At 37.2% G+C, this 14497-nt stretch overlaps 1 protein-coding gene across 8 annotated transcripts in view; it reads left to right on the forward strand.

Annotated features, from left to right (window-relative positions):
* Positions 1–14497, forward strand: part of CHN1 (chimerin 1) — a 194544-nt gene that overhangs the window by 140520 nt on the left and 39527 nt on the right. For 6 of the 8 annotated variants that reach the window (XM_032292893.1, XM_032292895.1, XM_032292891.1 and 3 more), the window contains one exon: positions 7383–7460. In XM_032292893.1, coding sequence (XP_032148784.1) covers positions 7383–7460 — 78 coding nt within the window. Of the gene's footprint in view, positions 1–6584; positions 6627–7382; positions 7461–7947; positions 8034–14497 lie in introns of those variants that run through there. The other 2 variants (XM_032292897.1, XM_032292899.1) reach the window with 2 other exon arrangements.

Consider the following 14497-nt stretch of genomic DNA (forward strand, 5'->3'; position numbering starts at 1 on the left):
AGTTTAAATTATTTGGGAAATCCCCAAAGTGCTTTCCGCAGTGGCTGAACTAATTTACATTCTCACCAACATTGTATAAGTGTTCCCTTTTCTCCACAGCCTCACCAGCATCTGTTGTTTTCTGATTTTTTAATAACTATCCTGACTGGTGTGAAATAGTATCTCATTGTGCTTTCAATTTGCATTTCTCTGATGATTAGTGATGATGAGCATATTTTCATACATTTGTCAGTCATTTATATGTCGTCGTCTCCTGCCTCCTCCTCCTCCTCTTCTCCTCCTTCTTTTCTTCTTTCTTCTTCTTCTTCCTCCTCCTCCTCTTTCTCCTCCTTCTCCTCCTCCTTCTCTTTTATTCTTCTTCCTTCTTGAGTTTTGCTCTTGTCGCCCAGGCTGCAGTGCAGTGGCACGATCTCAGCTCACTGCAGCCTCCGCCTCCTGGGTTCAAGTGATTCTCCTGCCTCATCCTCCCAAGTAGTTGGGATTATGGGTGCCTGCCACCATGCCAGGTTAATTTTTTTTTTGTATTTTTCATAGAGATGGGGTTTCACCTGTTGGTCAGGCTGGTCTTGAACTCCTGACCTCAGGTGATCCACCCAGGCTGACCTCTGCCTTCCAAAGTGCTGGGATTACAAGCGTGAGCCACTGCGCCCGGTGCATATCTTCTTTTGAGAAGTGTCTGTTCATATCCTTTGCCCATTTTTACTGGGGTAATTTGATTTTTGCTTGTTGATTTGTTTGTTATAGATTGTTATAGACTGTTTATTAGACCTTTGTCAGATGCATAGTTTGCAAATGTTTTCTCTCACTCTGTAAGCTGTCTGTTTACTCTGTTGATAGTTTCTTTTTCTGTGCACAAACTCTTCAATTTAATTAGGCCCACTTGTCAATTTTGGTTTTTGTTACAATTGCTTTTGGGAATTACACAAAAATTCTTTCCCAAAGTTGATGTGAAAAAGGTTATTTCCTAGGTTCTTCTCTAGGATTTTTATAGTTTGAGGTCTTTAAATCTTTAATCCATGTTGAGTTAATTTTTCTATATGATGAAAGGTAAAGGGTCCAATTTTTACTCTTCTGCATATGGCTAGCCAGTTATCCCAGCACCCTTTGTTGAATCCTTTTCCCATTGCTTGTTTCTTAGGGAGTCCTTTCTCCATTGCTCGTTTTTCTCAGGCTTGTCAAATATCGGATTGTTTAAGTGTAAGGCTTTATTTCTTGGTTTTCTGTTCTCTTCCATTGGTCTGTGTGTTTTGTTTTGGTACCAGTACCTTGCTGTGTTGGTTACTATAGCCTTATAACTTAGTTTGAAGTCAGGTAGTGTGATACCTCCACCTTTGTTCTTTTTGCTTAGGATTGCTTTGTCTAGCCAGGCTCTTTTTTGGTTTCATATGAATTTTAGAATAGATTTTTCTAATTCTGTGAAGAATGATGTTGATCATTTGATAGGAATAGTGTTGAATCTATAAATTGCTTTGGGCAGTATGGCCATTTTTATGAATTGATTCTTCCAATCTATGAGCATGGGATGTTTTTCCATTTATTTGTGTCATCTTTGATTTCTTTCAGCAATGTTTTGTAGTTCTCCTTGTAGAGATCTGTTACCTCCTTGGTTAGCTGTATCCCCAGGTATTTCATTTTTATTTTCTTTATGGCTATTTTAAATGGGATTATATTTTTGTTACTTGGTTTGTTCTTTGTTTGTTTGATTGGTTGGGGGTTTTGTTTTTTTGTTTTTTTTTTTTTAACAGAATCTCTCTCTGTTGCCTAAGCTGGAGTCCAGTGGTGCAATCTCAGGTCACTGCAACTGCCGCCTCTCAGGTTCAAGTGATTCTCCTGCCTCAGCCTCTTGAGTAGCTGAGGTTTACAGGTACCTACCACCATGCCCGGCTAATTTTTGTATTTTTTTTTTTTAGTAGAGACGGGGTTTCATTATGTTGGCCAGGCTGGTCTCAAACTCCTGACCTCAAGTGATCCTCCCACCTCAGCCTTCCAAAGTGCTGGGATTACAGGTGTGAGCCACTGTGCTCAGATGGGATTATGTTCTTCATTTGACTCTCAGCCTGGACATTATTGGTGTATAAAAATGCTACTGATTTTTGCACATTGATTTTGTAACCTGAGACCTTACTAAAATAGTTTATCAGTTCTGGTGGCCTTTTGGCAGAGTCTAATTTAAGGTTTCCTAAGCATAGAATCATATCATCAATGAAGAGTAATAGTTTGAATTCTTTTTTTATTTGGATGCCTTTTATTTCTTTCTCTTTCCTGATTGCTTTGGCTAGGACTTCCTCCTTGCCATTTTTATAGTCCTCCTCTCTGTATTGCAGATGGTATGGACAAAGGCAGAAACAGAGGATTGTGGAATCTACCTATTCCCCATCCCATTATCCAGGCCTCATTCACATGAACCTTCAGAATAGATATCTATGTCAAGGATGGGTAGGATCACTGGATGTGATGGCTCACGCCTGTAATTCCAGCACTTCGGGAGGATGAGGCCAGTGAATCACTTGAGCCCAGGAGTTCCAGACCAGCCTGAGCAACATGGAGAAACTCCATCTCTACAAAAAAAATAATAATAATAATACAAAATATCTGAGTGTAGTGGCATGCGCGTCTAGTCCCGGCTACTCGGGAGGCTGAGGTGGGAGGATCAGTGGAGCCCAGGAGGTTGAGGCTGCAATGAGCTGTGGTCACAACACTGCACTCCAGTTTGGGCAACAGAGTAAGGCCTTGTCTCAAAAGAAAGGATGGGCAGGATCAGGTCTGACAACAGGTCAAAGATTCCCAGTCAAAATAACAAGCTAGATACTGGTGATGTTTCTATCAAGAATGACCTTGTGGGGATGTACCCAACCAGTTTAGACTCCCCCTCAGTTAAACAATTTTCTTCTGTTTTATAGGGCCAGAATATGAGAGGTGCTATATGCCTAACACCTTATGTTTATATACTACTCTTATAAGGTAGCAGAAAGAGCTGTCAGGCTGTGAAGACAAAAGATGGGGATTCTGAGCTCAGACCTCCACATCCTGACTGTGTGAAACTGAGCCCCAGTTTCCTCATCTATAAAGTGACCATTATGCAACATACTTCCCAGGATGGCTGTGGGACCAATAAATAGGACAGCCTTGGGAAGCATCAAGCAGTGTTCTTGGATCCTTAACAATACTTAGTATCTCCTTTTCTTGCCACTTTCCATTTCCCTTCTAATCCTGCTTCCTCAGCTGGCATACATGTCATTATATGACTAAAAAAATAGGATTAAGGCCAGGCGCAGTATGGCTCATGCCTGTAATCCCAGCACTTTGGCAGGCCAAGGTGGGCAGACATGAGGTCAGGAATTTGAGACCAGCCTGACCAACATGGTGAAACCCCACGTCTACTAAAAATACAAAAAATTTGCCATGCATGGTGGCATGCGCCTGTAATCCCAGCTACTCAGGAAGCTGAGGCAGGAGAATCGCTTGAACCCAAGAGGCGGAGGTTGCAGTGAGCCAAGATTGTGCTACTGCACTGCAGCCTGGGTGACATGAGACTCCATCTCAAAAAAAAAAAAAAAAAAAAAATAGAATTAGATTCAGAATGTGGATAATTGGGTAGGGACAAAACACAATGGAAAGGGTAGTGTTTCCAGGCATGCTTATGTGGTACAGACCTAAAGCAGATGACAGACTCCTTGAGGGCAGGGACCTGTATCTTATACTTACACTATATACCTAAAGCTAATATCGGCTCAGCTACAGCTAATATTGAGCTAATACTGCTCATGATGAGATTAAAATGTAATCCTAGCATTTATTGGGTACTTAGTGCCTGCAGATAGTCTTTACATCTTTTGTATGTCATTTCTTTAAACTTCCCAGTAACCTGTGAGACCTGCATTATCCCTATTATGTAGATGAGGTAACCAAGGCACAAAGCAGAACTCCCAAGGTCAGTAGTCAAACTTTAGTTTCTCTGATTTCAAATCATATTTTCTTTATTATGCCACACTGCCCCCCAATAAAAATAGCTGCCTTCATTTGGTTTTATTTTTTAACCAAATATATATTGAACCTTTATTGTATAACCTGCTATGCTAGATTCAAGGTTTGTAGAATTATATATAAAGTCTAATTCCAAATAAACAGCTACACAGATAACTGATATGAGGTAGAATATGGTGGTCTTGGAGATTGTGAGGTTCACAAGTAGATGAGATCACTTCTGATTGGTGCAGATTATCAAAGTCATCATGTATAGGAGGGGGTGTTTGAATTGAGCCTTGAGGTCTGCATTTCCTACTATATGCTAAACTTGAGATCATAAGATCTTAGTTACTACATTTTTCTTAACATCCATTGATAATCACTGCCACTCTGTTCTACCATCTGTTGCTACTCCCCAAAATTGAAAGAAGGTAACTAGACAAACCACCTTGAAGAGAATCAGAGAGAAGACTCCATGGTTTCCTCTCATTTTCTCATCTGGGTGGATATAACATAGTATTAAGAGCCCAACCCCACCACCTACTAGCTGTGCAACTTTGGGAAGTAAACTGTAGGCCTCAGCCCTGTCAACTGTAAAATTAAGATAATTTACCCCTCAGAGGGTTTATCTGTGGATTCAATGGGATTCAATATATAAAAAGTGCTTTGTTGGGTGTCTGGAACATATGTACTCAATAACTAATAAGTGATAGCCATAATTAATAGAGTCTATATCTAAGTAGATAGATATCTACTAGATTATGTAAGCATGAGTGATACACATTTGTTTGGAATGTCAGACTACTGATTATATTGGTTCCGAATTATTAGAGCTATCAATTTTTGTTATTTACAAGCTCTTCACCAAAATTAATGCGGAAATGCAGTTGCTACCATGTTGAAGGCATAATAGTGACCAAACCCTTAGCCATTTGAGAGCAGCCAATGCTATTTTCATCTGAAGCTGTTGTTTTCTATCTCCTTACTGCCCTAGGTAGCTGCACAAATTGCAGTTAATTCCAGTATTTCTTGACTAAATGGAACATTACTCAGGAAATACAGTACAGTCTGCAGAGTCTACAGTACAGCTTACCTCTGAATGACAAAATACTTACTTTTACCCAGCTATAAATTTTCTGGGTAACCATGATGAATATTTTTATTCTTGGTTGAATTTTAGTAACTATAGTTGAAGAACAGGAATGATCTATAAAATAGGATGTTGATCAGAAATACTCAGGAAAAAGATACTACTTTGGTTACATATGTTATTGTTTTCTTTAACTTAGTAATTTGATATTAAACATTGCTGAATAAAAAATTTTACTGTTAAACTTGCCTTTGGACACTCTTTTTCTGGTTCCTACTGAGAACTGCTTAAACTTCATTTTAGGCTGTACATGTCAAAGAGTCAATTGGTCTTTATATTTTTAGTCATCATGTCACAAAATAGGTCCAATCTGAAAAGCAATTTAGGCTAGAAAAGGAAACTTTTTCCATTGCATTTCTTTTTGCAGTGGGAGCATTTTATGTCTCATATGAATTATCTAAGTAAGTATACAAATTTGTGAAATTGAAACTCCTATGGATGTAAATAATTAACTTTTCCCTTTTGTTAGACATAATTTTAGAAGAATAAAAGGGACTAAAGACTGAAGTAAACAAAAATAATTTAGGGATGTTTAGAAAATCATTTGTTATTTTCAATATCTAGCATAGCTTAAAAACCACTTCATGCTCTAATTAAACTAGAATATCCACTGGGAACATAACGCCTGTAGATTATGAAATCTGAGATAAATTGTTTACACTACAAATATACTGAATCTGTTTAAATACATAGAATTTTAGATGCTTTAAATACAATGTAACATTGGCATTATAATTGGTCAAACTTAATTATTATAGCATGAGAAACAGATGATTGGAGGTAGTTAGGGAACCAAAATGGGAAATTTAAGCGTCCTGTAGCATCTTAGTGAAAAAATACAGGTATTGCTCCTAAATCGGCTGTTGTGCTAAGTCTCTCACCTAGCCACCCTGTTTCTACACCAGCAAACAAAAAAAAATCTGAATCCTATAAATAGTTACAACTGGGACCTGTGCAAATAAGGAATTATTCCCAACTAGCTTCCACAGAGGTCACAGAATTTAAAAAAAAAAAAAAATGTTGAGACTAGGGAATTAAAATAGTGGTTTCTTCTATGTCAGTCTAGCTCACAACAAAACTATCATAGTATAGAGACAAAACCGACCATGCCAAGCTGTTAGCAATGTGATATGCATGCTCCTTGTTCTGCATGAAAATAGTGTGATACCTTGCTTTTATTTTTCATCAAAATACTTTTATCAGTTTTTTCTCATCTTTAATAAAATTGGGTTTTGGTTACCTAACCTCAGTCCATAATGAGCAAAGGATACAGATTAGCCTTTCATAATTTACCTGGCAGTGGTACATTATTTTTAAAACCTAATGCTGTATGTATGTTAATTTTCCTCTGCTTTTAATAGGTTAAAAAATCCATTTTGCAATAACGCATGACTCATTCATTTCTCATTACCTTCCCACTGATTTCTTTTTTTTTTCTTTTTTTTTTTTTTTTTTTTGCCTTGAGCCAGCAAGAAACTCTTACATGAGAGGAGGGAGAAACAGAGAGACAGAGTGAGTTGAGGAATACAGTACTTAAATACTGTTGCTTGATTTTCATTGGTTAGCTCCTTTCTTACCGTGGCCAGTCTAATGCAGCCTTCCTTGTCAAATCCCTCCCTTCCCCCACCTTCTCTGCCAGGGGCTTCACGGGGTGTCTGTTGCTAGAAACTGATTGCAGGCAGTATGTAGGCATCTTTCATTCAGAATGGACATTAATATCTTGAATAGAGAAGAAAGCTTTTAGAAATGTATCATTTGTCAAAATTGCATGCCTTTTAAAAAAAGATAAAGAGAGATGCTGAGTGTTCTGTATGTTAGCATCGACTGTTTTTATTTCTGTTCAGACTCAAGTTTTTGGAAGCTAGAATATAGATCCCTTTAAGAAAAAAAGGAAGAAAGAAGAATTTGCTGCTTAGTCGACCTCTGTTTAAGAAGTGCTTCATCCTCCTCCTCCTCCTCTCCGTGGTGTTTCTCTGCAGCTCTCTGTAGGTTAGGGTTCTGTGCTGCCTGGCAGAATGCTCATGTGTTAGTTGAATAGACTTCATCGACAGACATAGACCACTATAGGCTTTCTCTCCCTGTGAATTCCAAAATGCCATCCAAAGAGTCTTGGTCGGGGAGGAAAACTAATAGAGCTGCAGTTCACAAATCAAAACAAGAGGGCCGTCAGCAAGATTTATTGATAGCAGCCTTGGGAATGAAACTGGGTTCTCCAAAGTCGTCTGTGACAATCTGGCAACCTCTGAAACTCTTTGCTTATTCGCAGTTGACATCACTTGTTAGAAGAGCAACTCTGAAAGAAAACGAGCAAATTCCAAAATATGAAAAGATTCACAATTTCAAGGTAAGAATATTTGCTTTTAGCTTTTTATAATTAAGAAATGCACATTACTTGAAATATATAATATTAAAGGAATATCTTCTTATGTCTTTTTAAAACTAGGATGACTTGACTAAAATGTTCTTGCTATTTAAGGAATGAGATGTTTTAAGCCTGATTTTACTAAGGAATAGCTGAATAAAGCTAATGGAAATCCAACCCTGTTTTTCTCTAATGCTGTTTTAATATTCTGTTTCATCAATGTATACTCACTGGTAAAAGTCTTGACTAGTGTTTAAAAGGTCTCAGTTAATGATTTTTGGCATTGTTATTTGTGATACAAATGTGTCTAAATACCTCTGTTGGATATTTTATGAGAGGATAAGATCTCATCTCTGTTTCTGGTAAAAAGCTTTGGATATAAGAGGCATGTGCTATTGCATCTGGATTGAGCAGATGGTTTGCATTTCCCATAGTTTCTGTCTTTTCTCCCGTTAATGAATTGACCATGATGGAAGGAGGATGGCTACCATGGGACTGTTGATGCTGCTGACACTAGCAGCTTCTCTTCACTTTTTGAGTATTTGCTTTCACCATGTATGTGTGTGTATGTGTAGTTTTAAATTATTGTGTAATGTGGTTTATCAACTGTTCCTGAATTTTCTTTCAAGGTGATATGTGTGTTGATTCAAGCTGTATGTAGATGTTGCCTGTATTTATAGCATGATATAAGGCCTTGAAGTTCTGTTCTTTGCAATCTAATTCAGAGATGAAACAACATGAGGTCATGCATAAGGAGACCCAGTTATATTTAATAGATAGATGCACTGAGATTTCTGTAGTAACTTCCCAGTAGTTAGACAACTTTATGATGTGGTTCTTGAGACATGAATATTATTAGTTTAGACAAAAATACCATTGAGGTTTTATTTTAGAAAAAGAATAAGTTGGTTTCAAAATGTGATAAAGCCGGAAATTGTGATCTTTCATTTATTTATTAATTTATTCAGCACCTATAATGCACCAGGCTCTGAACTAGATAATTTCATTCCATATTTGCAATTTATTCTGATTTTTAACACCAGTATTTATTTTACTCAAATGCTAAATACCAACTCCTGTAATATGCTCTGCATTTTCCATAGTGAGGAATAGGTTTCTGTGATCTTTAGATCATTTTGGGATAAAGGAGAAATTACTTGATAAAATTATGTTTCCTAAACATATGGGCTATGTAAAAATTGCTAATATTTTCAAATAAACTAAATAACATTTTCTCCTTCCACTTTAAACATATTAAGGACCTTACCTTTCAGCCAATATCGTGATTTAAAATGAAATAGAGGCAATTTAGTAGATTAAATACCTGATAGAAAACAGATATCATATGTGTATCTAGCTTTCACTACATTTTTCATTTAGGAACCTAATCAATACATGCAGACTTCTAGGCCTCAGTTTCTTCTTGCATGATATACAACCCAGTCTGACAGAATTTTTATCAGGAAAATGACCCCAAATAAATCCTTTTGCCAATATGAATTTATGTCACAAAAGAAGTCATTTAGGTTGCTAATAAATAAGAAATTATATGTACACTGTTTAGAAATGGCTGAGGTCTTAAATATATCTCCGAAGATGTACGCTGTGATTTGTTCAGCAAAACAGATTGACCAACTAAGAATGTTATTTGAGTGCTAAGTCAAGTTCATTATACATGCTTTTTATCAATTCAAGAATTTTCATAAATACTCTCTTTTTTTGGTTGTATCTTCCAGTTGTTTCTCAATTTTAACATATGACTTTAATGAATGAATTCTATACACCAGAAAGTGCTGACTCTGCGATCAATTGTGACTCCTACCTTGTATCTAAACTGCTTTAAAGATACTTGGGGTTTTGTTGTCTGTTTGTTTGGTTTTTTTTTTTTTTTTTTTTGCTTTAAAAAAATAGAAGCTTCTTCCTTCTCTGGAGCTGAAAAATAATGAAAACCAGCTTGGACTTGTTCTTAAAAAAGAGTATTTATGCTCAAGAAAGGACTCATTTTAGACAATGAGTTGTATTACATATTATTTAGAGTTGCTAATAAGGTCAAAAGTCTCAGAATTGACTCTTTTCATTGAAATCAGTCTCTGTTATTTAAAAAATGTTTCTGTGGGGTGACATTATAAAAATTAGAAAAGAAAGAAGGGAGGAAAATCATACTTGACTTCCAAGAACATCCCAAAGAGAATTCAGACTGTGGCAGGAGCAGTTAGTTCTCTCCCACACAGACGCTCACTTAGAAGGTCACTGCTTGTGATATACATATGTATGCATGTACAGTTCAGAAATTTATGTGGGGATAACCCATAGCATTTCCATGATGATAATCATTCATACATCCTTGCCATTAACTATTTTTTAATGCTGGTAAAAGTGTATTCTGTATAACCAAGAGCCCACTCACCAAAGCCTCATTTCAATGTGGTTTTCTTTTTTGCTGCTTTAACTGCCTTGTTATGTAATACTGCTCTGTGGAGTCAAACAGCTGTCAAACCTTATTTTAGGGGCTGAAGCCAAGAATGCCTTCTACCTGTGGTGAAAGCAATCACCAAGGTGAAAGCCAAGCAAACCAACTGGACCTAACATCAGCCTACAGACAGGGGTTTGTTTCTTTTTTGGGTTCAGGGGGTTTTTAGAATAAAACAGGAAGGTTTCCATTTTGCTGTGTTAGGTAACAGTCTCTCTCTCTCTCTCTCTCGCTCTCTCTCTCTCTCTCTCTCTCTCTATTGTTACTTATAAGGATTTGAGAAAGCATCTGTCACAAGGATAGTTTTATCCCTTAGGGAGGTTATTTTACAGATAAATGTACCAAATCCTCTAAAAACTATTAGCTAACACTGTAAGTCATCTACATCAATTAGAATGAAAATAATTGTAACTGTCCCCCCAATCAACCTCTCATTTTAAGAACTACCTCATCCTAATCCCCCTCGCCACATATATATATATATATATATATATATATATATAGAGAGAGAGAGAGAGAGAGAGAGAGAGAGAGAGAGAGAGAGGGCAAAACGAAACAACCTCTTAAGATTAAAAATAAAACTTAGGCACCCCTCCAGCAGTGATTGCGCCCTACATTCTGAGGTTTTCTGGGTAAAATGATAAATAGGACCCAGCCATTACCCTCAAGACCTTGCTTATTATATGCACCACCTTGGGCGGATTGCTTGCTCTCTCTACATTGGAAAAATTGAGTTCCCAATACATGTAGATATATGGTAGCCACTATTTTTGTTACTACAAATTATCCCTAAGTGTTTTTTTTTTTTTTCTGAATCCATACTGACATTTATTTATACTTAAGGGTTCATCTGAATCCTCTTCTTCCTGCCCAGTTGCAGAGATTATGATGTGACTGAAAATCTTAGCGTGATTGTGGGGGCTGTGCCTAGCTCTCAGGCAGAGTTAGATGTTACATAAGAATAGCTACATGTGACCGGGTGCAGTGGCTCACGCCTGTAATCCCAGCACTTTGGGAGGCCGAGGCAGGTGGATCATGAGGTCAGGAGATCGAGAACATCTTGACCAACGTGGTGAAACCCCGTCTCTACTAAAAATATGAAAATTAGCTGAGGGTGGTGGCATGCGCCTGTAGTCCCAGCTACTCTCGAGGCTGAGGCAGGAGAATTGCTTGAACCTGGGAGGCAGAGGTTGCAGTGAGCTAAGTGCCATGGCACTCCAGCCTGGGGGACAAGAGCGAAACTCTGTCTCAAAAAAAAAAAAAGAATAGCTACATTTTTCATGCACTACAGAATACAGTGAAATCCTTTATATATTTATTTTACTCTTTTCAAATTAAACTGTTAAATGTTTCCTTTGGCTTGTTGCTTAATTCAGATAGCTCTATACAATAAAATCAAGAGTAGATGTAATATTATAATAACAGAAGCTAGCCTACTTAAGAAAATTAAATAATTAAAAGAAAACAACATTAAGAATTATAGTGAGTAGATACTAAAAATATGAGTTTAATTTTTTTAAGGCGGTCTCAAATTGTTGATTTTAGTTTCAGGTACTTGCATTCTGCATATAAATGAAAGATATGAGATATTAATAGATTTAATGTTGCCAAGATAACAGGCAAACAATGAATCCTGAAATGTGAATTGATACTGTAATTAAAATAACACTGTAACATGAACCTTATAATAGTTAATTAAATTACCGATTGAAGACCTGCTAGGAAAAAGAGATAATATTGAACCCAGCAATCCTGGCCAACAGACTGGACGTTGTCCTGTTTGATGAGCGGAAGGGCCGCAGTGGCCAGCACTCCTGCTGAGAGCAGTCTTTCCTTTCCTCCCAAGGACATGGGCAAATCCAAGCCCCCTTTGATCTTTCATTTGGTTCACATTTATAATAAAATAAATACAAAATGAATGAACAAATAAACATAATTTTAATATGAACTGTGAAGTTAAACCACATGGTCTAAGGGTTCTCTTACAGCTATAAAATTCTTAGATTGAATTATAGTGTATTGTGAGCATTAGATTTATTATAAGTGTTCAATTTTTCATTAAAATCTTATTGAAGTTTCATATAGAGACAAATTTTCAATACATTGATTTGAAAGGGAACTAAAATTAACCATATATGAAAGAATATCTAAAACTGTTTATATTAACAGCAGTGAAGTGTCATATTCAGAAACAGTGCCTATCACCTCTTTTGTATTATCCCCACCAACCTTCACAACACCGCCTTACCCCCCTCCATTCTTCCTTGCCCTTTCCCGGTGTTTCGTAAAATGGCTGTAACTAGCAGATGCTCAAGAAGCATTTGACGAACGACTAAATAAATGAGTACACACTGTGACATGGGGGGGACCTTCGGTGGTTGTTACTTGAAAACCCATTCTCATGACAGCAGGAAATTTATAGGACTAGAGAATTTAAATTGCTATACTTAAGAGAAACCCATGATACATTATTCTCACAGACCACGGCCTTTTAGTCTCAAGATGTTTTGTAATCTGTCTTTATTCCCTATGTTCCAAATTTGGCATCTCTCTATTATACTGCCTCGCTGATGCAAGTTACATAACAGTATGTTTTTAATCTCTTCCATTCAAACTTTCTACTGTATCATTTTTTTAATGTTTTAAATGAGGAAGATATGTTTTGGAAACACCTTCCTTTCCAGCCTCTTATCCTATGTCCATGTGGTCCCTGAAAAGATTGCTCTTTTAATATATGTATGAAAAGTTGCTGTTGAACATACTGATTCAATCTTTTCAAAGAAAAAAATATCCTTAACAGTGTTGAAACATCTTGCCCACAATATTCATTAACCTAAAACAAGATTCTCCAGGCTTTCCTAGCACACATGTGCTCCGTTTCCCCCTTTCTCTTCCCTCAAGTATTTATCAAACAACTGTTGTGTGCAGGCCACTCTGTTAGACATGATAGGAGACATAGTAATATGTAATATGTGGTCCTTGACTGCTTGACATATGCAAACTGACTGAAAAGAAAGCAAATGTCAATATAATGGGAATGTTGAGGAGGACATAGGAAGGGTTTGGGACTAGGCACAACGGCTCACGCCTAGAATCCCTACACTTTGGGAGGCTGAGGCAGGAGGATCACTTGAACCCAGGAGTTTAAGACCAGTCTGGGCAACAGAGAGAGACCTCATCTCTATAGAAAATTTAAAACATTAGCTGGGTGTGGTATTGTCCACCTGTGGTCCCAGCTACTCAGAAGGCTGAGGTGAGAAGATCACATGAATCAGGAGATAGAGGTTGCAGTGAACTGTGATCACACCACTGCCTGGGAGACAGAGCAAGATCTCATCTCAAAAAAAAAAAAAAGGAATGGTTTTATGCAGAAACACTGGCAAAATACCTTTAGTTTTTTGTGCCGTATGTATATAATAATGCCATATTTTTAATGGTTCTGTGTTTCATATACAAATATAAATGGCATCTCTGCCTGAAACAGAATGACAGTCACAAGTGAGTATGCAAAGTATAATTCAACAGAGGGTAGTTTAAACTTTGGGGAGAGATTTTTTTTTTGTGATAAGAACATGTCACAGGAGATCTCCCCTCTTAAATATTTAAGGCCAGGTGCAGTGGCTCATGCCTGTAATCCCAGCACTTTAAGAGGCTGAGATGGGCAGATCACTTGAGGCTAGGAGTTTGAGCCCAGCCTAGGCAACGCCAAAACTCTGTCTCTATAAAAAGTACAAAAATTAGCTGGCCATGGTGGCACATGCCTGTGGTCCTAGCTACTCCAGAGGCTAAGCTGGGAGGGTCACTGGGGCCCAGGAGGTTGAGGCTGCTGTGAGCTGTGATTGCACCACTGCAATACAGCTTAGGTGATAGAGCAAGACCCTGTGTCAAAAAAAACAAAAAAAACTTTAACTGCGCAACACAGCATTGTTAAGTAAAGACATAGTGTTGCCCACTCACAAATTTCTAGAAGTTACTCATCTATTATAAGGGAAACTTTATATGCATTGAACAGCAGCTCCCCATTTCTCCCTCCTCCGTCGCAGCAACCACTCTCTGTTCTGTGAGTTTGATTATTATAGATACCTCATATAAGTGGAATCATGCAATATTTGTCCTTCTGTGACTGACTTATTTCACTTAATATCATGTCCTCCAGGTTCATCCCATGGTGTCCTATGTGGCAGGATCTCCTTTATTAAGGCTGAATAAATATTCCATTGTATATAAATACCATGCTTTCTTTAAGGTGTCTGTGTGTGTGTGTGTGTGTGTGTGTATATATACACAATTTGTAAGTCACCTCTTACAGTTAATAACAATGTATTCTTGAAAATCTCTCTGAGAGTAGATTTCGTGTTCTCACCACGAAAAACGATAAACATGCAAGGTAATGCATACATTAATTAGCTCAATTTAGCCATTTCACAATGTATATGTATTTCAGAACATCATATTGTACACAATAAATTTTTGTCAATTAAAAATGAAATAATTTTTTAAAGTCACGTCTTCTAAAATTCTTTTCTTTTTTTTTTTTTCTTTTTTTTTT

This window comes from Sapajus apella, unplaced genomic scaffold, assembly GCF_009761245.1.
Source record: "Sapajus apella isolate SASKATOON/1434 unplaced genomic scaffold, GSC_monkey_1.0 scaffold28, whole genome shotgun sequence".
NCBI classification, from domain to species: domain Eukaryota; kingdom Metazoa; phylum Chordata; class Mammalia; order Primates; family Cebidae; genus Sapajus; species Sapajus apella.